The following is a 26437-nucleotide window of genomic DNA, read 5'->3' as shown; positions in this document are numbered from 1 at the left end:
GAATGGACAGACGAACAAATAATGCCAAAACTATATCAGGGGATAATAAAGTACTCTTGCAATGCCCTCTGCAAGAGGTGAATGGGAAAAGAGCGACAACTAACGTCAAATTGCATTGAACATTTTCTCTGCTATAACTACAGAGACATGTTGATGGGGCCCATACTATTTCTGTACAGAAATCAAATACAATTGTTCTTTAATGTTTACTCTACTTTTTTCAACTAGTTGCATGCAACACATTTTAATGTTCTTCCAATACTTATTCATAAAGAGGGTACAAATTGAACAATATCTGTGAAGAGAGTTATTAATAGGCTGATCTGTTTATAGCTGCATTGAAAAAGTAGTAAAAACAGTCAGTTAGAGGCTATGAAGTGAAATCTTCATCATTGAGAAACCGCATTCAGTCACTATACTCCACCTATGATGCTTTCACTTTCACTCTTGTACTAGTGTTACAAAATTTTAATAAAAATTCAACAAGGGGTCTTGATATAGCTATTGGCAACAGACGAAAAGACAAGACAACATGTATTTCTTTTTGAACATTTAATTTCTTAGGGATTTCAAAAATATGCTATAGTAACACAAAACAAACTAGAACTTAAAACATACCTTACATTCTGTACCACTGCATGTGTATCACATATAGGTAAAATAATAAAATTATACATTGTCACACTAAATATATTTTGAGAATGCACAACTCTGACCGTACAATACCAGGTAAACAGATCAAAACTGTTCAAATTTCTATATGTATCACACAGTATTATGGTGTTGGGAATATAAACAAACAAAACAAGAGGACCATGATGGTCCTGAATCGCTCACCTCTTCCCACATGACCCAGTTTTGAGTATGACGTTGTTTTTTCTATTATTTGACATAGTGACCTAGCTTTTGAGCTCATGTGACCCAGTTTTGAACCTGACCTAGATATTATCAAGATAAAAATTTTGACCAATTTTCATGAAGACCCATTGAAAAATATGGTCTCTAGAGAGGTCACAAGGTTTTTCTATTATTTGACCTATTGACCTAGTTTTCGAAGGTACGTGACCCTGTTTTGAACTATACCTAGATATCATCAAGGTGAACATTCTCACTAATTTTCATGAAGATCTCATGAAAAATATGGCCTCTAGAGAGGTCACAAGGTTTTTCTATTTTTATACCTACTGGCCTAGATTTTGAACGCACATGACACAGTTTTGAAACTGACCTAGATATCATCAAGGTGAACATTCAGACCAAATTTCATGAATATCCATTGAAAAATATGGCCTCTAGAGAGGTCAAAAGATTGTTATAATTTTAGACCTACTGACCTAGTTTTTGACCGCAGTTGACTCAGTTTCGAACTTGACCTAGATATCATCAAGATGAACATTCAGACCAACTTTCATACAGATCCCATGAAAAGTATGGCCTCTAGAGAGGTCACAAGGTTTTTTTATTATTTGACCTACTGACCTTGTTTTTTAAGGCATGTGACCCAGTTTCAAACTTGACCTAGATGTCATCAAGGTGAACATTCTGACCAATATTTATGGAGATCCATTCACAAGTATGGCCTCTAGAGAGGTCACATGGTTTTCTATTTTTAGACTTACTGACCTAGTTTTTGACCGCAGTTGACCAAGTTTCAAACTTGACCTAGATATCATCAAGATGAACATTCAGACCAATTTTCATACAGATCACATGAAAAATATGGCCTTTAGAGAGGTCACAAGGTTTTTCTATTATTTGACCTACTGACCTAGTTTTTGGCGGCATGTGACCCACTTTCAAACTTGACCTAGATATCATCAAGATGAACATTCAGACCAACTTTCATACAGATCCCGTGAAAAATATGGCCTTTAGAGAGATCACAAGGTTTTTCTATTATATGACCTACTGACCTAGTTTTTGAAGGCACGTGACCCACTTTCGAACCTGACCTAGATATCATCAAGGTGAACATTCTGACCAATATTCATGAAGATCTCATGAAATATATGGCCCTTAGAGAGGTCACAAGGTTTTTCTATTTTTAGACCTACTGACATAGTTTTTGACGGCACGTGACCCAGTTTCGAACTTGACCTAGATATCATCAAGATGAACATTCAGACCAACTTTCATACAGATCCCATGAAAAATATGGCCTTTAGAGAGGTCACAAGGTTTTTCTATTATTTGACCTACTGACCTAGTTTTTGACGGCACGTGACCCAGTTTCGAACTTGACCTAGATATCATCAAGGTGAATGTTCTGACCAATTTTCATGAAGATCTTGTGAAATATATGGCCTCTAGAGAGGTCACAAGGTTTTTCTATTTTTAGACCTACTGACCTAGTTTTTGATGGCACGTGACCCAGTTTCAAACCTGAACTAGATATCATCAAGGTGAATGTTCTGACCAATTTTCACGAAGATTTTGTGAAATATATGGCCTCTAGAGAGGTCACAAGGTTTTTCTATTTTTAGACCTACTGACCTAGTTTTTGAAGGCAAGTGACCCAGTTTCGAACTCGACCTAGATATCATCAAGGTGAACATTCTGACCAATTTTCATGAATATCTTGTGAAATATATGGCCTCTAGAGAGGTCACAAGGTTTTTCTATTTTTAGACCTACTGACCTAGTTTTTGATGGCACGTGACCCAGTTTCGAACTTGACCTAGATATCATCAAGATGAACATTCAGACCAACTTTCATACAGATCCCATGAAAAATATGGCCTTTAGAGAGGTCACAAGGTTTTTCTGTTATTTGACCTACTGACCTAGTTTTTGATGGCACGTGACCCAGTTTCGAACATGACCTAGATATCATCAAGGTGAATGTTCTGACCAATTTTCATGAAGATTTTGTGAAATATATGGCCTCTAGAGAGGTCACAAGGTTTTTCTATTTTTTAGACCTACTGACCTAGTTTTTGAAGGCACGTGACCCAGTTTCGAACTTGACCTAGATATCATCAAGGTGAACATTCTGACCAATTTTCATGAAGATCTTGTGAAATATATGGCCTCTAGAGAGGTCACAAGGTTTTTCTATTTTTTACTGACCTAGTTTTTGATGGCACGTGACCCAGTTTCGAACTTGACCTAGATATCATCAAGATGAACATTCTGACCAACTTTCATAAAGATCCCTTGAAAAATGTGACCTCTAGAGTGGTCACAAGCAAAAGTTTACGGACGGACGGACGACGGACACCGCGCGATCACAAAAGCTCACCTTGTCACTTTGTGACAGGTGAGCTAAAAGCAACACTTGGACGGATGCAAGATTCAAACCATATAAAATCACTACAAAATGATCCCATTTCCTCCCTGTCATCCCCTGCACAAAAAAGCATCTACTGATCTAGCTCTATATATATTTCATTTTAAACAAGAATTTCACTGGTTGTTTATCTGTAAACTGCTAAAAATAAAACTGCCATAATACTGTGCAGTACTTACATATTAATCTTTTTATACACTTAATAAAGTTTACTGCAGTGCAGACAAAAGCTTGTAAACAAACAACAGCAAGGCATTGGAAGCTTGATTTCAAGTTTTCACACCATCGCTACTGTAAGAAATATTTCATCTTATCAAATTGGCTTTCTTAAATACATTCAAGGAAAATTCAGTTTTCTTTATGTCACCATGCAACAGTTGTGCAGTGTCACAATATATATCTTACAAAAACACATACGCTGACTTTTGATTTTCTCTCAGTGAATGAAGTATGTATCAATAGTTTCCTTAAACCTACAATTTTAGTTACTGAGCATCTAGATATCTTATACAAATGTGCCTCAGTTCCTTTTATACTAAATGCCTAAATATGTATCTTTAATTAAAGAATTTCTTTTCTCACCTCAAAACAAGAGGCATATACCGTGCACCTTGAAGAAGTTATAGGGATGTGAACCGGTGTGAACACACGAGGATTCTCTGTATAATTCTGGTTTTTGTATCTGATATAGAAATATACCATTCGTGTGTTGGTCAACACTTGGCTAAACAAATTACTTAGCTTAACAAATTATATCTTGGTCCCTGCTGGCAGGCAATTGGAGCTTTAGCCTAATATTTCCATTTCTGCTACTTTATTTCACAAACAGCTGCCCATAAAATTCTGGATTATACTTTTAAGCAATTGCTCTGAATAATTTGAAAAGACACAATTCAAATTAACAAGTGGAACAATTCTATCTATTTACAAGTATTAACAACTTACAGGTATTGACTCAGGATTTTTATAATACAGGATTTTTATAATACAAGATTATGTTGACAGATCATTAAAATACCAAATATAACCATCTTGTGACAATTTACATTCAGAGAAAGATTCATAGAATATACCAAGGGGTGAATGTGAAAGAAATCTTAGAGCATATAAATAAAGAAGAACTTAGACTTCTTTGACATTCACCTTTCAAACTGTATCTAAAACTACATGCTAAAATATGAAAGATGCACAACTGTGGTATCACAATGTAAACGTGTAAAGAATGGACGGCTTGACTGTTTGAGATATGTCGAGATATATTACACACTACAGAAACACAACAATTTACTCGTATAGTGAGAACAACCTGTGCTATGAAGAGGTATGTAGTGATAGCTTTTAAACAACAAAACAATATACACACTTGACTGGATCACTGATTTTCTTCACATACATTGAACTGCCTCTGTATAATATTGAAAAATCAATGCAGTTAAACAACAAGAGCGGTTGGAGCACAGCAATGCTTGACTATTCAAAAGCTATGGTCTTAAAAATAAATGTTAATGAGAATACAGATAAGCAAGTATGAAAACTTGCTATTAAGTCCAAAAATGGACACTACATGTCAGATTATCATATACATGTAAATCAAAATTTTATGTAAAATCCAAAACAATTTCTTGCTTATATCATCAATGCTTTTTTCTGTCATTTTATTGGCAATACTATACAGAAATCTGCAAATATGGATACAAATACAAAACATCATTTGAACACTATCAACTACACATTGCTTAGTAAAGTGCATGTTCCCCATACAGTTGTAATTCCCAACTACAAAAACAGGATAGGCGTTCCAGACACACTTCATGTATTTTGTGTCCTTATAGCTACTAAACTATTGTTAAATCTTATATGTCAATAAAGTATGCAAATTGACTTGGTATCTATCATTATCCACAACTTCAACAACTAATTATTCTTTCAAGAACATACACCATAAGGTACTGCCCAAATTAAATGAATTGAATTTTAGAAATTTAGCATGGTTACGTTAAAAGGAAAAGGTCAATAAACTTTCAGTTAAATTTAAGACCAAGAACTCTTATCAAAAATTTGACGGCCCAAACATTTTCTGGACATACGGTGTACACGATTACACCTGGTATATTATCCCAGTATGCCAAACTGAGTTCAACCTAGTTCTAATGTTGTCTGGACAACCATTTGAGATGGATAAACACACAAACAAGAGCCGTCCGTAAGACAGCGCATTCCACTATTCGGCGATTTGACAGTAAAATGAATATATGTCTCAACAGGAGACCTCTACTTTAAAAGGAAGATACATCAAGGGGCATAATTCTGTCAACAACACATATTAGAGATATTGGGATTGTTACCACACATGCAGATGATGATGGTATTTGAGTTTCAAGTCATTATCTTAAATAGTACCAAAGTTATGACCAAAAAACAAAGTTTGTTAAAAAATTTACCGTATTTTCCGGACAATTGGCCGAGGCCTATACGTTAAAAAAAGTGAAATTTTCAGGGGTGCGTCCTATGCATCGAAGCAGCCTATACATCATTTTATTTTTTCTAAATGGGCCTTTCATGCGGCCTATATGACAGTTTTAATTTTTCACTTGCATTTTGAAAGCTGTTGAAATTCTATTTCATTTCTCCTGGACATCGTTGCTGGGTGTACCTTGAAATCTACACGCCCGCAATGATTGCACCTTACAAATATGAGTAAAATAGAATAATGAGTTAGCATATGCATATAATCAACTGTTTTATTTCGGAAAGTTTTTTTTTTTATTAATATACATGCATTACACTGCTACGTTTTTAACATACACTATTTGCACATGCATAACAGTAGCATTTTCATTCACGTTCATCAAAGCCATTGAAATTTTCGTCCTCTGAATCTGAATAGAACAAGTGCAGTTGTTCCTCGCCTAACAGTGAGGATGATACTTTTTCTACAAGCCGACCTAAAGGAACATCATCGTCACTGCCGTCACTGCCATTTGCAATAGTTCTCGTAAAGTACAGAATGGACAATTTTGCCGCAAGGGCCTTTGAAAACAGCTCACTAAAAATTACATTAACAGTTCACTGCATTCGATGGATTAACAAGAATGATTACCTGTAAATACAATCGATTTTAATGACTATTTATCTAGCATATTCTTTATACGACATGGTCATGTTCGCGGCATTTTGGTGTATAGGCCACGGCCAATATGCCGGAGCGGCCTATACGTTAAATTTCATTTCTGAAATAGATAGAATATACAGCTGTGGCCAATACGGTGCAGCAGCCTATTGTCCAGAAAACACGGTAAGTATGAAAGGGGCATAATTTGGTCAAAAATACAAATCAGAGTTATGGGGATTGTTACCACACATGCAGATGATGATGATAAAGATACATTTTAAGTTTCAAGTCTTTACCTTACAGTGCATTAAAGTTATATCCAGAAAGCGACGATTGCAAAAAAACTGTAAGTACAAAAGGGGCATAATTCTGTCAAAAATACAATTAGAGTTATGGGGTTTGTAACCACACATGCAGATGATGATTATAAAGAAATATTTTTAACTTCAAGTCGTTATCTTTTAAAATACCAAAGATATGTCTATAAACGAAGCTTTCCAAAAAATTTAACATGAAAATAATTCCAAGTATAACAACTTTGTGAACTTGACCTTGGGTATAATGGGCCCAGCCCCTGCACATACTTTCTTTGTATGCTGAACAATGCTTATGTGAACTTACAGTAAGATATAAGCAATAGTAACAAAGATATGACAGAAAAACAAAGGTTGCCGAAAAACTTTCACCTTAAAAATAACCTAAGTATAACACCTTGGTGATCTTGACCTTGGGTATAATGGGCCCAGCCCCTGTACATATTTTGTTTGTATACTGGACAATGTTTATGTGAAGTTACAGTAAGATATAAGCAATAGTAACAAAGATATGACAGAAAAACAAAGGTTGCCGAAAAACTTTAACCAAGAAAGGTCACGCTGACGCCGAGGCGAGTAGAATAGCCCCCCTATTCTCCGAATAGTGGTGCTAATAACAAAATATGTCTGCCAATATATTTGGAGACGTGCAAAGTTCCACTTACTTGGTGCAAATAAATACTTATAACACAACAACCATAACATCTAAAGTAAATGCCAGTGAAGGTGATAGAACAGCTAAAACCTGTGTCACATTCACTACTCTAAAACATTCAGGCTGCATAAAAAATTGTTTTTTTTTCTTCAATAATCTAGTGTGAAAAATGATCATAAATCAATGTATGAAGCATGCCAATTTATAGCAGTATAAGCAATTGTGTTTATTGCACAGGATATACCCGAGTGCAGTTATATTTTGAAATTTCTACGAGCTTTCTTGGAATCAATCATTTAAAGAGTTTAGTTTTTTACTTTTCCTAAATTAATTATGACACATTCATAAAATCCAAAAATATAAAACAAACTATAAATATGTGACCAGTAGATCAACATTTCTGATATCTTTATCCGTTGCTGAGACAGCAAATATTAAGATTTTTTTTTTCAAGAAGAAAAATTAAGTAGAATGAATATATCACACTTAACACAACTTAATTAAACAAACAGAAAGTACATCATTAAAAATTCTAACATATATTATAACAGAGAAAAACTAAACATTTACTCATTCATATATCAAAGAAATGTAAATCTGTGTATACCTTCTGTAATTGTAGCATAAATGTAATTCAGTCTACACAATCTCAACACAGATAAGCAATTAATATACAACCATTTCTACATTTGAGCACGAAGTGTTTGGTCCCCAGTGGTACAGTGATGTACACTTTTCACTTTCATCCCAACTGAAATATCCTTCATTGTTTCTGGCTGACAAAAATTTTAACAGAGCAAGAAAACAAACATTTCAAGAATTAACAGTGCAATTAGAGACAGTGCATATGTCTTAAAGGCCACGGATTTGTCTGCTGTTAAAGCAATAATTCTAACAAAGGTAAAGCCTGGATATAAACAAAAATAAAATTATACAGAAAATGTACAAATAACAATGAATTATCTGTCCCAAAGTAACAGAAAACAAGCTTTTGTACATTGTGAAATCATTTGGGGCATATTTTGTATATTATTTGGTTTGTCAATCAATGAATATAAATCCCTTAAAAAAATATTTTTACTTTCCCATTTTAAATCCGTGAATTTATGTCATTTAATTAATCCATTTTGCTCAAATCATGTAACACTTCAGACCTTAAATTATGATTCTACAATATCTTAAAATGAAATTGCACTAGGGTCAATGTCACAGAGGGCCTAATTATATGAATCACATATAAAACAAATTGGAAATAAAGGCCAACTTCAACTGCTTATGATAAAACAAGGCAGTCTGAAAGACAGCTAAATCCCCCGCCACTGCTATGGATAGTGAAAGGGTAAAACCTTTGATTTTAGCTGTGACCTTGACCTTGAACTGACACGGCTGACTCATGAATTCTGCACAACGTCTTGATGAGGTGATCATTTGACCAAAGTTTCATGAAAATCCTTCAAGGGGTTTAGGAGATACAGAGCTGAAACCTTTGACCCTCAGTTGTGACCTTGACCTTAAGTTGACATGGCTGACTCATGAGTTCTTGATGAGGTGATCATTTGACCAAAGTTTGATGAAAATCCTTCAAGGGGTTAAGGAGATACAGAGTGGACACCAAATGGAAGGCTCAAACCTTCGACCCTTATTTGTGACCTTGCCCTTGAGCTGGCATGGTTGACTCATAATTTCTGCACATCGTCTTGATGAGGTAATCATTTGACCCAGGTTTTATAAAATTCCTTCAAGGGGTTTAGGAGATATAGAGTGGACACAAAATGGAAGGCTCAAACCTTTGACCTTCAGTTGTGACCTTGACCTTGAGCTGACATGGCTGACTAATAAGTTCTGCACATCGCCTTGATGAGGTGATCGTTAGACCCAAGCTTGATGAAAATCCTTCAAGGGGTTTAGGAGATATACAGCGGACACAAAATGGAAGGTTCAAACCTTTGACCCTAAGTTGTGACCTTGACCTTGAGCCGGCATGACTGATTCATGGGTTCTGCACATCATCTTGATGAGGTGATCATTTGACCCAAGTTTTATAAAATTCCTTCAAGGGGTTTAGGAGATATAGAGCGGACACAAAATGGCAGGCTCAAACCTTTGACCTTGAGTTGTGACCTTGACCTTGAACCGACAAGGCTGACTCATGGGTTCTGCACATCGTCTTGATGAGGTGATCATTTGACCCAAGTTTCATGAAAATCCTTCAAGGGGTTTAGGAGATATGGACCGGACACGAATTTGTTACTGACAGAAGGACGGACGGAAGGACGGACGCAGACCATTCCTATAATCCCTCCGCCACGGCGGGGGATTAACAAGCATTCATTTATTCATCTGCACTTAGCCTGCATAGGAATAATTCAAATTAGAGTTGCACTTAAATCATTTGCAAATTTTTTTCCAAATAAGTTGTAATGATTAAAATTTCAATTAGCAGAGACTTGATGAATTGTAAAGCAAGGAAGTTTCGCTTTTTTTTTTTTACTTTTACATACAAAAAATACATGCTGACTGTGCATTATTATAAGTTTTGCTACATTGGCAATTTGTTACAATATCGAATAGCAGTTAAAATGAAGTACAACTTTACAGAAATGATTACAAGCTCATCTTATTTTGCATTAAAAAAACTGTGTGAGAAAAGTAACACTTTCAACTAATCTATTTTAATGACTGACTTTAACTGACTAATGACTATTTTGATATCAAGCTTACGGATAAACCAGCTTGATGATGGAATGATGATCAAAATTTGCACAGAACTATGTGTTGATGTATATCCAAATCTATATCCTCATTTCCTATCTCATTTATCTCCCATGAGTTCGGCCTTTAACTTGTTTGCAATCTGTCGCCTCATTTCAATCTTTTTCTGTTCTTCGTCAGATACAGTTTTCTTTTGCTCTGCTTCTTTACTTTTATCTTCATCCAACATCTGCCGTGCAGCACGTGCAGACATTGGTCGCCCTGGGTTACTCTGCTCGGCAGACAGCAGTTGCTTTTCTCGTTCCTTTTTCTTCATGGCAATGAGCTTATCTCTCTGAGCTATGAGATATTGCTGGCGTTTCTTTATCTCCTCGGCGCTAAGTCCTGCCATGGCGGCCTGTAACACAATCAATTCAACTTTGTGTAAAATAAATAAATGGCTTAGAGAAGAATGCCGTAATAACATCTGTAACCAGCGGCAATTCTGTTTCAGCTACTTTTGATTAGTTTCATGTACAATACAAAAAGTTTGAACCCGGTAACTTGAATGTAAATGAACTGTTTTATGATAATTGGAATAATGGAGTATGATTTCTGACCAAGATTTGATGAAATTTATTACTAGGCCATGAAGAATTAGAGAAGCAGCCCCAAAAAATATTTTATGACAGACTGACAAAATGACATACAGGGAAAGCAAAATATGTGGATGACACAGAGTTACAGATTTACATAGAAAGTATAGAAAAATTTTCTACTGAAATAAATACTATACATACAGCTGCTTTTTGTACAGCGTCTGACTGTCCCTGGTTGGTGGAGGTTTCATCCTGTGCTGACTTGAGCCAATTAGCCGCTGCCTGACTACCGCTGATCTGAGGAACTCTGGTCATGGGTAGGAGTCCTGGTCCTATCAACGTCTGGTCCACACTAGGCTGACTAGAGCCCGGCGCAGCCTTGCTGGTCCCACCACCAGCAGCTGTCTTTCCTGCACTTGCCTGACCAGTGCTGGCACTAACACCTGATCCCTGTTCTGTGTACATGCTAACACTGATACCTGGGGTCCCAACCACAGGCTATGAAATAAACAAACATTTTATTATAGTGTATAAGTATATATAACTTCTCATATACAACTTCTTTATTACAGTGTTTAATATATATACATCTTCTTTACAGTTTATAAATACACCTTCTTTATTATACACATGCTAATAAACAACTTCTACATTTGTATATAACATTGTTTAAAGTTTATACATTCTTTATTGTGTATATTCACCTTAATTGTAGGAATCTTCTAGTACACAAATTCTTTATTATTGTGTATAAGTTATAGCAAACAGATTTTAGTAATGTGCTAAGTTATAGATATGCACTCGTTCTTTGGCAGAAGAATATTATGCTCCTAAAGTCACACAGTATTTCCACTGCAGAACTCGTGCATATTTCCCCGATACAAAGCTAATAACCTATAACAATCGCAATGAATGTCTGTTTAGATCCAAACCACAGAATTTCATGAACAAAAAATTAAATGATTATATTCTTTGTTTCTTGATAGGAAATAGGAAGTTTAAAATAGTTTATAAAACATCATTAACAATAAAAGGACCCTACTTCTACATATCATATCTGCTGCCACAGAAACCATAATTTATGTTTTATATTAAAACTAAATAAAAAGACCTGCATATCTTCCACATTACAAACCATCTATAAAACTGTTTTTTCTTGCACTTTTCAAGTTCATGCAGGATCTATCTTGTAATACACGGATAGAGAAACAGACAGAGAGATGAATGGTTGTACAAAATCAGATGATATGCATATTCTAAATATTGCCATTGATCTATGTTCAGTTCCTCATGAAAAAAATCTTGTTTTTAATGTTAAGTCAGAATCCATAATTTGTCTAATGGAAAGACAGATGTACATATATGAACCAAGTCCAAAAGGGGGCAGAATTTGGCCAAAATACAAGTCCTTGTTATGGGATTTGATGCTATCACTTAGTTTTATAACTCCAAAGACACAGGTGAAGTTTCAAATCAATATCTGCTTTAGTTTTGGAGATAGTAACTTGCATCCAAAACTTTAACCAGGATATTCTAAGTCCAAAAGGGAGCATAATTTGACCAAAATACGTGTCAGAGTTATGGAACTTGACCAAGTGAGGTAGATAATTGACCCAGAAAAAGAAACAACAGCTGTCCATAAGACAGCCAATGCTCGACTATTCAAATTATTGTCCCAGAAGCACGAAAATATTACCCTAAATGTTAAAATATCTATAGAGTTTCAATCCAGTATCTGCATTAGTTTTGGAGATAGTAACTTGCATGCAAAACTTTAACCAGAAGTTTTAAGTTCAAATGGGGGCATAATTTCACCAAAATGCATGTCAGAGTTATGGGATGCAATCAACTAGTTTTAACCAGAATTTTTTAAGTCCAAAAGAGGGCATAATTTGCCCAAAATACATGTCAGAGTTATGGTACTTGACCCAGTGAGATTGGTAACTGGCCTAGAAAAATAAACAAGAGCTGTCGGAGGGCAGCAACGCTTGACTATTCAACAGCCTTGTCAACTGAATGATAACAAAAGTCGAAAAAGGAGCATAATTTAGTAAAAATGCAGAACAGGGTTATGGAACCTGCATTGTGCTTATCAACTAATGACAGTGGACAAGTGTGTGAAGTTTCAATCCATTCCCATTAGTGGTTACTGAGGTAACAGCTTACATATAAGAATTTAACCAAAAACTGCTAAGTTGAAAAAGGGGCATAATTTTGAAAAAAAAAAGTTGAGTTACGGGACCTGCTTTGTGCATGTCAGATCATGACTGTGGACAAGTGTGTGAAGTTTCAATCCATTCCCATTAGCTAGTACTGAGATACCAGCTAACATATAAAACCTTAACCAAACATTTCTAAGTCGAAAAAGGGGCATAATTTTGTAAAAAAGTAAAATAGAGTTATGAAACCTGCGCAACGTAAGTCAGTTTATCACAGTACATAAGTGTGCGAAGTTTCAATCCATTCCAACAAGTGGTTACTGAGATACCAGCTTACATACAAAAACTTAACAAAATCGAGACGCAGACGCACAGGCGAGTCCAATAGTGCGGTAAATCCATAAACCTTTGTGCGGGCGAGCAGCTTTAAATGAAAGCCATTAGGTACTTGCATGCAAAAATTTAACCAAGGTGTGATGCCAACGCCAGGGTGAGTAGAATAGCTAGACTATTTTCGCTTAATATAAGTTTCAAAGCTATAGGCCTTTACATGATAGCTATAAGTACAAATGTCAGGGGTTCCACTAGACCTGAAAACCAAAGAGTCCCAGGACCCTTGGGTCCATATTTTGAAGGGTCCTTTTCCAATATACAGGAGTCCTGTCCCAACACGTCGATACAATTGACCATATTTTCTTATATACATGTAGTAATACTACATGATAAATAGCTAATAAAACAATAAAACAAAGAACATGTTACAGCATAATAACAATGTCTGTTTCAGGTCATATAATCTCATATTTTAAATTAATATTTATCAAAATTCATGTTAATTTGATGAGGTTTTTCTTCAGTATTTTTATTTTTTAACAGAAGTGCTAAAACACTCTGTAAAAATGTATCCAAAACGTACTATCCGGATACTGGTACACTTTCGGAATGTCGTCTGCATGTTGTTTTGTACACTTAACTTGGTCCACTAAGGTAAATCTGAGATAGTTCCTGAAATAATGATGCTACTTTTCATTAAAAATTGCATTAAAAGTCAGTTTTTTTAGTGAATTTTGGAAAAATTGCATATGTCATCGGGTGTAATTAGAATCGTGAATGGACATTTTTAACTTATTTCTGCTTTCCAAATTCATATAAATTTGTGGATTTTCTTGTTGAAAATAAGGTTTAATCACTAAACAATGGTCTAATTTAAAGTTTGCATGAAGAAATCTTGCAGGGCACTTTTCACATGCTCGGTAATCAGCTGGTCGCTTAAATACAGATAATTCAATAATTGGCGCCTTTTTGACAGTACACAATCAATACGCTTTATTAATTAATCTTAACACTTCATTGATTCTCATTACCTAATGTGCACTCGCCGTGACGTAACTTGCTGATAAAGAAAAATTGGCCAGGCATGTCCACAGGATAAAAGGCGGGATTTAGCAGAAGATCAAAGGCAGAAGGGCATGACCGCGAGTGTTTATTTTGAATACACGTGTTTATCGTGGACATAGTTTTACTGAAGAAATGAATGGTAAGAGGAAGGATTATCAAAGGAAAATGCCTCCGGGTCCCGAGTGACGCACAGGCAATTATCATGCCGGGTCCTTTGAGCGTCTTTTGAAATTCTCCCGGGTCCAGACCCGGGGTCCCGGGTCAAATGGAACCCCTGCAAATGTACTTGCATGCAAAACATTAACCAAGGTGTAACACAGATGCTGACGCCAACACAAGGGTGGGTAGAATAGCTCAGATTATTCTTCGAGTAGTCTAGCTAATAATCATCATTGTGTTTGTTTTAATACAATATTATATTTCAAAATTGTTAATCAAAATTATTTAATAATAGTATCTGACCAGATGTAAAAGTGACATAAAAGGTATACAGAACTGTTAATGCAACCAACAGACTGATGGCAACAATGTATATCTTATAGACTATATAAAGATGTATATAGGTTATATGAAGATGTATACAGTACTACCTTTTCTTTAGGTTTTGCCTGTGCTGGAACAGCTATCAGTGGCGGCATTTTCTTGTCATCTTCTAACACTAAATTCTGCATGACCTGTAGTAACAGAAAAATTACACTACTGTTACAGAAGCCAAATTTTAATGGCAACCTTCTAAAACATTTTAGGAGATACAGAATGGTAAGATACAGACTGGAGAAACAAACTTTTCTCATGACATAATCAAAACCCCAAAACATTTTCTCTCTCAGAACATGGACAGTATATTTCTTAAATCATTCTTAAACATCATTACCTAAATGAGGTTTAGAATGTATGGATAACTCGTTTTTTCATGTTATAAGATTTGCAGAATCCCAAGGGATTGGAAGGTGTCTGGGCCCAGAACAGTGAGCACACAACATATCCCAAGGGATTTTGCAGATGTTATAACATGAAATATATATGAGTTAACAAACTTTGGCCCTAAGTTGCTCACCTGACCATTACTATATAACCCTGAATATATCTACAGCATACTGAACCATGAATAGTAACAACTGTGTTTTGTATAAACAAGCCATTTCTATGAGTTAACTATGTGACCTAGCTTTTCACCTCAGTCGTCCAACTTTTGAACTTGACCTAGCTTTCATAGAGACAAACATACTAACAAAAGATTTAGGATGATAAACCAGACAATGTGGCCTCTAGAGTGTTAACAAGGTTTTTCTATAATTTAACCTAGTTTCTGACCTTAAATACAATTATGAACTTGGCCAGGAATACATCCCAGCAAACATTCTGACAAAGATGATCAAGTAAAAAATGTGTAACAAGGATTTTACTATGATTCAACTAGTGACCTAGTGTTTGATCTCAGGTAACTCAGTTTTAAATCTGACCTACATTTCAAAAAGACAAACATTCTAATGAAAGACTAAAATGATAAAGTAGGAAATGTCAACTCTATAAGAGTGTTACTACAGTTTTTCTTTGATCAGAACTGTGACCTAGTTTTTAACCACAGAGACAAACATTCTGACAAAGTTTTATGAAGGTCAAGTAGAAAATGTGCCTCTAGAGTGTTAACAAGGTTTTCCCATGACCTGATCTAATGACCTAGTATTTACCTCATGTAATACAGTTCTGAACATGACCCTAGATTTCATTAAGACAATCATTTTGACAAAGTTTCATAAAGATCAAGCAGAAAATGCGGCCTCTAAAGTGATAACAAGGACTTTTTTATGATTTGACCTAGTGACCTAGTAACTGTTTTTGATCTCATAAAAGCCAAATTATGACTTGACCTAGACGAACATTCTGACAAAGTTTTACGAAGATCAGGTAGAAAATGTGGCTTCTACAGAATTAACAAGGTTTTTCTAGTGACCTTGTTTTTGGCCTTAGATGACCTGGTTTCAAACCCTTCCAAGATTTTATTGAGGGTCACATTCTGACCAAAATTTGTTTTGTTTGTCAGGTCTTATATTTAATTCAAAATGTATTTGAGAACAATTAGTAGTTCCTTCAACTGTATTATAACTATCAAGGAGCATTCAAATTGTTACACTATTAAGAATGTTACCGTGTTCATTTTTTCCTGTTCAGTTTGTCTCTGTGACTCTAGCTGCACTGCCTGGTGTTTGGACAGTTCAATGGTTTTCTGTATTTCAAGTTTGTCCTTCGTGTCACGTCTCTGAAGTTTCTTCTGTTCCTCCTCATACTCTCTCTTTGACTGCCTGTAACATAGATACAAGTCATTGTAAATTAAAGCTACTCATTCATAGATAGAGCAAAACTTTCCTGCGTCCTTGTATGGTATAATAACTTTGACATAAAACGTAAGTATCTTTGCCTGTATGACTGATCCCAACTATGCTAGATGTGAATTTTCATGTCAGGCTGTTGAATTACAGTGTGTCGAACCTCGGGAGTCTATAATAAATCTGAATGCTATAAAGGGGGGGGGTCCCAGTTAGGTGTCAGTATATCAGTACACTCTTATTAATACCTGAAGAGTGGTACACTCTCAAACAGGGAAAAGTGGGTGGGGTAAATAAACATTCGAAGCAACACTATTATTGGAACAAAAATTCTGCATTTGTTAAGAAATGGCCTCAGATTGTCTACTACCCCCTTTATTGTATTAAATACAGCCATGGGTGATAAACTTTAACACAAATTTGTCCACTATATACATGTGTGTCATGGAAAAAAGCATAGACCTTGAACATGAAATGTAGACAAACAAAATTAATCCTGAAAGCTCAAGATATTTAACAAAAAGTTTTGCCTGAGGCAGTATATTATTAGGAATGGTATTGTTAAAGTTGAGATTAAATTTTCTGCATTTGTAATTTCAATGTAGCTTAGAATATACATGAATATAGGTCTTCTAACTGGTAGCTTTGACAGTCTCTTTTAGGTAGCCTTAGTGCTGGTAGTTTTAATATTCTATCAGGTTTGTCAATAGCAGCATATAATATACAGTACAGGCACTGCTATCAGTGGTCATTTATCTGAATGTATATAACATATTGATCGTTAATTTCTAGACAGAAACATAAATCTGCACCAAGCTTCAAGTACTTTTGTTATACGTAGGAACAAATACTTATACATGTAATTGCATTAAATGTACTTTGACACTGTTAGTTCCAAGAAGGAACCCATCAAGTAAGTTCAAGGAAGGAACAATCACATTATCTACACTTGTTCCAAAGCAGGAACATACAGCAATCTAGGTATTGTTAGTTCCAGGTAGGGACATATACCAGTTGCACTCAATAAGCCACTATAAGTTCCAGAAAGTGTATCACCCAAGGCTGTATTTAATAAAACTAGAATGTGTCTGTAGGACACATGGTGTGCCCCCACTGGCACATTTGTCACAAATAAGGGGCAATAATTCAGTGATTCATGTTTGCAGTTTTAAGGGGATATAGCCTCAACAAACATTTTATACAAAGGATTCATTATTCTAGGCCACTATTTTGGCGATTTTAAGGGCCATAACTCTGTAATAAGCGCTAAGGTTCTCAAGAAGAATGCCAAGTGTGCAAGGTCACATCATAATCAAGACTCATGCAGTGCTTCATGAATTTACATCAAACTTTCTGAGCTAGGCACGTCATTAGGTGAAAATGTGCATTTTGAACAATTTCAGGGGCCATAACTCTGGAAATAGGGGACAGAGCCAGACGACAAATAGGAGGTGCACAAGTTCATATCATGATAAAGACTCATGCATGGTTTCATCAATTTATATGAAATACTTTCTGAGCTTGGCGCACAACAAGGTGAAAATGTGCATTTTTGACTATTTCAGGGGCCATAACTCTAGAAATAGGGGGCGGAGTCAGGCAAAAAATAGAAGATGCTCAAGTTCATATCACGATAATGATTCATGCAAGGTTTCATCAATTTATATGAAATACTTTTTGCACTATCCACATCACAACGTGAAAACGTGCATTTTTGACTATTTCAGGGACCAAAACTCTGGAAAAAGGGTGTAGAGACCGTAGAAAAATAAAAGATGCGCAAGTTCATATCATGGTTAAGATTCATGCAAGGTTTCATCAATCTATTTCAAATACTTTCTGAGCTAGGCATGTCACAAGGTGAAAATACGTGTTTTTAGCTATGTCAGGGGCCATAACTCTGGAAATAAGGGGCGGAGCAAGACAAAAAATAAAAGGTACGCAAGTACATATCACGATAAAGACTCATGTAATTTTTTATCAATTTATATCGAATACTTTTTGAGCTAGGTGCGTCAAGAACTTCAGGCGACGGACGGACGCTCAGACGCATGGACAAGACCAAATCTATATGCCCCCACTACTCATTATAAGGGGCATAATTAAGATAGTAGATGATAATCTGAGGCCATTCCTTGAACTGCAAAATTCTTATTCCTATAGTTGTGTTGCTTCGAATGTTTAGCTTCGCATGTTTATTTACCCCACCCACTTTTCCCTAGTTTGAGAGTGTACCACTCTTCCAATATTAATTAGAGTGTACTGATATTTTGTCATTTTAATGTTTATTTAGCTTACAATATCTGCTGAAAAAAAATTTGGAATATCACCACTAATAAAATATGTTTTAGATTTTTGGTGAAGTTCGTCCACTGAAAATCAGTAAATTTGATTAGGCCACTTAGTGGCTCTGTGTTGAAAAAAGTATTCAAGACAATTCAAAACGCAACATATTGTGTAAATGTCCATTGCATAGTTATTTTATCACGAAAGTTCCAGGTAAAAAGTTTGAACCATTTTTAAACAAGGCAGTCTAAAAGACAGCTATAATCCCCCGCCAAATTAACTGATAATGTAGGGGTTTATGCGTTTGGATGGAGGCTTTGAAATCTCAATTCAAAACCATCATTAAACCTAATTAATCCTATGCAGGAGTTATTCTTTTTTGTGGAACATTATGGTTTAGCACTAGGACCCTTCCAAAGGTTAATGTTTATTGTTCAATCTTGGGTAAGTTGATTATAAATAAATCTACAGTATCATTAAAGGGAAGATATTCAATAAAAAGAAATGTAAGTGAACAGAAAAGAGATCTGCGAAAGGAAAACAAAAATTAATAAAAACCAAGACCATGGCAATGGTGAGCAATATACACATATGACCTTTCACCTCTGACCTTGACCTTGAAGCGGGCCATCCGAAAAAAGCGCACTGCAAGTCATCTTGATGTGATGAACATTTGTGTCAAGTATCTTCAAAATCCTTCAAGGTGTTAAAAAATTAGAGATCAGACACAAAATATCATCCCATGACCTTTGATCCCCAAGTGTGACCTTGACCATGACCTAGCGCAGTTGGAATATGGGTTCTGCACATCGCCTTGGCGAGTTAAACATTTGGTGTTAATATAATGAAATTATGTAAAGGGGTTCGAAAGATATGGACCGGACACGAAATATCACCCCATGACCTTTGATCCCCAAGTGTGACCTTGACCATGACCCAGTGCAGTTGGAACATGGGTTCTGCACATCGCCTTGGTGAGTTTAACATTTGTTGTTAATATAATGGAAATATGTCAAGGGGTTCAAAAGCTATGGACCGGACACAAAATATCACCCCATGACCTTTGATCCCCAAGTGTGACCTTGACCCAGCACAGTTGGAATATGGGTTCTGCACATCGCCTTGGTGAGTTTAACATTTGTTGTTAATATAATGGAAATATGTCAATGGGTTCAAAAGATATGGACCGGACACGATTTTGTTACGGACGGACGGATGGACGGACGGACGCAGACCATTCCTATAATCCCTCCGCCAGGGCGGGGGATTAAAAAGCGGCGCAGACTGTGTTCCTGGCTGGTTACATGTCAAATTACCCCACCCACTTTAAATGTGAATTTCTATAAAAGTAAGTCAAAACTGATAACAGTAACACTTGTGAATGAAACTTTATACATGTAGGTATATTGTCATAAAATCAAAAAAAAAAAAGAAAATCAAAAAACATTTTGCGCAGACACCCAACTGGGACCCCCCCCCCCCTTTTAAATTATTTTTTATTACAGTAAATTAGTTTAATAAAAAGGAAGGAATTACTTTAAAATTCAAATGTAAAAACAAGAGGGCCATGAAGGCCCTGTATCGCTCACCTGACATATTTACCTAAAGACCATCAAGATTAACATTCTGACCAAGTTTCATTAAGATACGTTCATAAATGTGGCCTCTACAGTGTAAACTAGCTTTTCCTTTGATTTGACCTAGTGACCTAGTTTTTGAACCTAAATGATCCAGATTCAAACCAGATCTTGAGAATATCAAGATTACCATTTTGACTAAGTTTCATAAAGATACAGTCATAAATGTGGCCTCTACAGTGTTAGCAAGCTTTTCCTTTGATTTGACATGGTGACCTAGTTTTTGACCCCAGATGACCCAATATCAAACTTGTCCAAGACTTTATTGAGGGTAACATTCTGACCAAGTTTCATTAAGATTGGGCCCAAACTGTGACCTCTAGAGTGTTAACAAGCTTTTCCTTTGATTTGACCAGGTGACCTAGTTTTTGACCCCAGATGACCCAATATCGAACTTATCCAAGATTTTATTGAGGGTAACATTCTGACCAAGTTTCATTAAGATTGGGTCAAAATTGTGACCTCTAGAGTGTTAACAAGCTTTTCCTTTGATTTGACCTGGTGACCTAGTTTTTGACCCCAGATGACCCAATATCAAACTCATCCAAGATTTCATTGAGGGTAACATTCTGACCAAGTTTCATTAAGATTGGCTCAAATTTGTGACCTCTAGAGTGTTAACAGTCCAATTGTTGACGACGACGACGACGGACACAATGCGATCACAAAAGCTCACCTTTGAGCACTTCGTGCTCGGGTGAGCTAATAACAAAGCTATATTGTCATCATTTTGCAGCATACTGTACAGCTTTTCTGCATTCTGATAATCAAGACATGACATCAATCTTTACTGACCAGAAGGTATTGTTTGTATTGTGTGTGTTTTTAATCTACTGTGACTAAAAATGATAGCTGATACTGTGAGAAAATGCTGATAAAACATACAACTCTTCTTCAAGTGAACATGCTGTCAAAATAAAACCAAAAGAAAGAACTATTTATACACTTCATCCAACTCAACTTAGTACATGCACTAAACAAACATTTTTCTTCACCTATTTTTCAATAGAATTTATGCACTTTTATTATTCCAAGCCCATTAATTAGAAATTTAGTTAGTAGACATTAGGACCAAGGATTTTGTTTCCAATATAACACTAGTCCAACTATAAAGTATATAGCTATGAACAAAATGAAACATTCCAACATATATTAAACATTGTAATTTTCAAATTTTATGTAATGACCTTCAACTTGCGAATCAGCATGGTACATTCAATAAACTGCAATATGCTTTCCCACATGCATATGGGTTTTGACACTGGCAACAATTTAAATATTTCAGAAGACTCAGGTCAACAAGAGGGCTTGGCATAATGAAAAAGAAGCATGTCTTTGTGGTGTTTAAATACTTAGTGTTTACAAGGATCAACCAAACTCTACTGAAATATTAGGTGACTTGACAAAAATCCTGATCAATCTTTTGATCTGATCTAATGACCAAATTCAATTATAACCAGAATGAATTAAATATATCAAACTGCATACATGCTCTCTTACGCTCTCTCCTCTGTACACAGACAGACTGATTAGGCCACTTAAATAAATACCAAACTGGCTTCTTTGGTTATACCAGCAATACATCAATACATGTCAGGACTCGATTACCAAGTTGGTAAAACAACTGGATAAATGTATGTATTGAAATAACTTAAAAAACAGAACAAGTTTGTGACACTGTAGTCTTTGCCAAAACAGAAGTAGATATCTGATTATTGACATCTTACTAGTAATAATGAAATAAGTCAACCGACCTATTTACTACGTAAACTAAAATTCTAGCATTAAACTGCTGTTATTGGCTATTCAAAGTGTGTTTTAATTGAAGAATAAATGAGTGTTAAGAAGGGGGCCAAATGTTCAAACACCTTTATATACCAGTATATGATCATTCAAAAATTTAAACAAGTTTGAGGAGACAAATGCTTACTGACAAAATCTTTACCTTAGCTTTTACTTGTTTTACGCTAGAAAAAAACATTAACGCATGTTTGTTTCCTGTAGTCAAAGCAGCAGAATCCCTTACAGGTTAAGGCACCAACTAAAGATTTGGGATTCTGCATGTTATCAAAAAAACATACAATATCACTATAACCTTGAGTCAAACTAAGTAACTCTTCAGCTTTTATCATAATCTCATCATAAATAATACAACTGTAACAACTATAGCATTACAAAGTTTGTGGCAAAGACTTTTATCATCATTTTACTTTACCTCTTTACCCTTCTGTAATCCAGAAAAATACAAAAAGGAAACGGAATATTAATCAGTTTACAAATTCTAAAAAAGAACAAGTCAAAAGACAATAGATTCAGTACATTTTTCAACAAATACTGTTGTTATATTACAGTTTGTCTTCCTGCCGATATGAGATGTATTGTTAGACGTTCTCAAGAACATAATACAGCCACAATCTCATGTTAGGCATAAAATATTACATTGAAAAAAGCACAGCCAGACTGTTACTGAAGCCTCTATACACCAAATCAATGATCCTATGACTAAACTACAGATTAGTTTCCTCATAGATGTGAAATAAATTCTAACTGTGACACTTGCAGATCACAAGCTCGGCACAAAATTTCCATTAAATTCTTTGTTTTGACTTACAAAAGGTGAAGAATTTCAGCTCTTAAATCAAAACTTAGTAAAGAATGAAAATGATGTTTATTCTAACATGGCCCCTTTAATTTCCCTATCAAACAAAGAAGACTGAAACTGTGTGTTATTACGCAACACACACACAGAGTTTGTATGTCACACATATTACATCATAGTGTCTAACGTCACACTGGCTCGCTGGAAATGAAAACCAGACAAAACTGGCAAACATTTGGTGAATATCATCAAAGATGTACTAGGTGATAACCCTTAATAATGCCTTAGTATCAAAATAATTTAACAGTGATTTGCTCTTGAAAAAAGTCATTGTCGTTCAGATATGTATTACTATATCACTAGGGCTGCACCCAAATAATGATTTCATTCAAGGACAAATCACTAAATGAGATAAATCATTTCTAAATTAAATTTTAAAAAATTAAAATTAAGATCCATTTCAAAATATATAATACTATGTGAACATGGATTCATCCTTAAATGGTATGTAAAATCACTTTGTATTTTATCTTTTCTGTTACTTGACAATACCTGACAAATAACTGGCCTTTTCTAAAATGATATCATCCTAGCTTTAAAATATTAAAGCTTGGTTCAAAAACAGAATACATGAAAGTACTTACTCAAGTACTCGCTTCATTATTTCATCTTCACTCTCACGAGGTGCAGGGGGTGGGGACTGAGACTGAGACTGAGAGTCTGACAGACTGTCGGGGAGAGCACCTGTTGTTTTCATTATCAGCATCAGTGCTTGCTGTTGCAATTCAATGTTCTTTGTTGTCATCATTCGTACAAACACTTGGTAATCATCCATTGCTAACACTAACTCAAACAAACCCTGAAATATGTTCATTAATAACATGCATGCTATATACATCTTAATATCTGCATGGCTGACATACAGTACAAATAATTTAAAAGGCCACAAACAAACTTCTTTTTTATGACACTAATTAAGCATCACTATGACTTATTACCAGTTCCTATGTATTTTACCTTGATTACAAACACTATGAAATCGTTAATATTTGAGGACGACTCATTTTTAAGGATTTTGAAGTTTTTTGCATTTCAAAGTGTCATCAACCCACGAAATTAAATCCCAACAAACAAATTATCCTTGAAAGTTGAAATCCATAAATTTATATCCCTTACCATTTTGAGAGAAACCACTAAAGTTTCATGTCTATGAAATTAAATGATTTTACAGTATATACAATGTAGAATATTGAATCATTCCCACAACATTATTAATTTTGTACTGATATCTTTCAAGTAGGCATGATCAAACAAACAAAAAGCATTTTTGGATAAATTTTCTACTACACATCTACTTCTATTTACACTTCCTTCAGACAGTGAGCAATTTATTGCTATTACAATACAGAACCTTCTGGATATATGTTACCATCAGCAAAATGTGAAATGTTTGCCAATGTATAATTTTGCTCGCATACATTTCATGGTTAAGGCTGAAATGTCTGTTTCACAAATTTAAAGATTACACCATTTGGTTTAAAATAAATGGTGTTTGTTTCATTCCTATTTGCTGGATTCCATGAAAATCAGTCCACCAAGAACAATGATCAACTGTTCAAAATAAGGTGATGGATTTTGGGGAATTCAGACACAATACATCAGGCAATCATTAACAAAATGCAGGTATATTTTTAGCATCAGATATAAATCTTTCAGTGACAGCCAATTTTAAAATTGTTACCTTGAGAAATTGTGATGGAGACCACAGGTGGCAGTAATGTACCTAGGATACAGTATGGGTCCATGAGCCATATACACTTAAATTTATTACAATTATAATGTTTTATGGGGGAAAAATGACAAAAAGTCATTTTGAAAAAAATTTGCACCTATGACAATGAGCCATTAGAAAGGTAATTAAGAACAGTTTGACATGTGCGCTGCTTCCAGGCCCATATTTTTTTTTCAAAACAATATTTCCTTATAAATGATTGTCTGTCTTTTGGGCAAAAGAATAATCTTGCAGAAAAACCTTACTTTATTGCCCAGTTCCAAACCGTTTACGCATCACAAGCGACCAACAGCGTACAAAACGGTAGTGCTTTCTCCACTCATGTGTCGGGGGGGGGGGGGGGGCAAAAATACAGACCTGAAAGCAACGCACATGTCAAACTGTTCTAAATAACCTTTCTAATGGCTCATTGTCACAGGTGCAATTTTTTTTTCAAAATGACTTTTTGACAATTTAAGTGTATATGGCTCATGGACCCATACTGTATCCTAAGTACGTTACTGCCACCTGTGATGGAGACAAGTGCCTGTAATTGCATGAATGTACTTAAGATAGTTCTACATATTTCAAACATTTGTTCCGCAATGTAGGACTTTACTAATTAAACTAATTTTCAAAGCATCATTGTATCCAAAGGATATTAAGCCAATAAAATAGATAGGGCAGTCTGTCTGGTTTTTTTTTGTCAGACCAGTTTGAAAGTATTGGTCCTCTAGTCTATTTTCACAACAGGATTCAATGGAAAAATCACACTTTCAGCGACATTTTTGCATATAGTTTTAAGGAAAGTTTTCATATTTCAATCATATGATCAAATAAAATGTATAGTTCTGTGTGCTTTATTTTTTTAATTCGCCAAATATAAACTTGAATCCTTACATTGCTGTTTTTTTTAAAATCATTTACATCAAAACCTACTTTCCAATTACCTTTAAGAAAAACAGTAATGCTGGCTGTTGAACACTTAATATACAGGATATATTAGATTCCCAGCAACATTAATGCTATCTGTATGACTACCAGGCATTTATCAACATTGTCCGAATAAATGACATTACGCCATCATGTTTCCAGCTTATCAAACATGCAGAACTACCTTAACAGCAGTTTTCAGTCATTACACAAAGTGTGCATGAATTATCATGTACAACTTACATGGAAAACTTCCCTAATATCCTTCTTGGAATTCATATCATTGAGTGCTTGTATGACCTCATCGTGTGTCAGCTTTGTGTCTTTAGTGAATGCATCTAACAAAGCTTCAACCTAGAAAGTATGGTTTAATCATTTAATGAAATATATAATGAAATATATTCACACACTACAGCATTATCCATTTAAAAGGTACAGTTGTTAAGCTGGAAAGTTTATCTTTCAATAAAATCTCATTACTCGTTATTGTGACGACATTCAATATAAAACATGTGATAAAATCTTATGATAGATGTTTCAAAATAAATACCTAAATCACTTTTCGGTCACACATTAAACCGGAATCCACCTAAAAACCGGAATACACCGGAATACACTTTGCATAACCGGAATACACCTGTATTTTTTAATTTAAAGGTATTTTTGA

The 26437-nt window shown here is 35.2% G+C and overlaps 1 protein-coding gene across 1 annotated transcript in view; it reads right to left on the bottom strand.

Moving 5' to 3' along the window:
* Positions 1-533: 533 nt before the first annotated feature.
* Positions 534-26437, bottom strand: part of LOC123545821 (cilia- and flagella-associated protein 36-like) — a 53028-nt gene continuing 27124 nt past the window's right edge. The window contains exons 5-10 of the mRNA XM_053522237.1: positions 26014-26124; positions 23711-23925; positions 16367-16520; positions 14808-14891; positions 10862-11158; positions 534-10479 (exon numbers count right to left, since the gene is read on the bottom strand). Coding sequence (XP_053378212.1) covers positions 10183-10479; positions 10862-11158; positions 14808-14891; positions 16367-16520; positions 23711-23925; positions 26014-26124 — 1158 coding nt within the window. The 3' untranslated portion in view covers positions 534-10182. The remainder of the gene's footprint in view (positions 10480-10861; positions 11159-14807; positions 14892-16366; positions 16521-23710; positions 23926-26013; positions 26125-26437) is intronic.

Source organism: Mercenaria mercenaria, chromosome 1 (genome assembly GCF_021730395.1).
Source record: "Mercenaria mercenaria strain notata chromosome 1, MADL_Memer_1, whole genome shotgun sequence".
In the NCBI taxonomy this organism is placed as follows: domain Eukaryota; kingdom Metazoa; phylum Mollusca; class Bivalvia; order Venerida; family Veneridae; genus Mercenaria; species Mercenaria mercenaria.
Note: the sequence above shows the minus strand (reverse complement) of the source record. Positions and strands in the feature narration are given on the sequence as shown.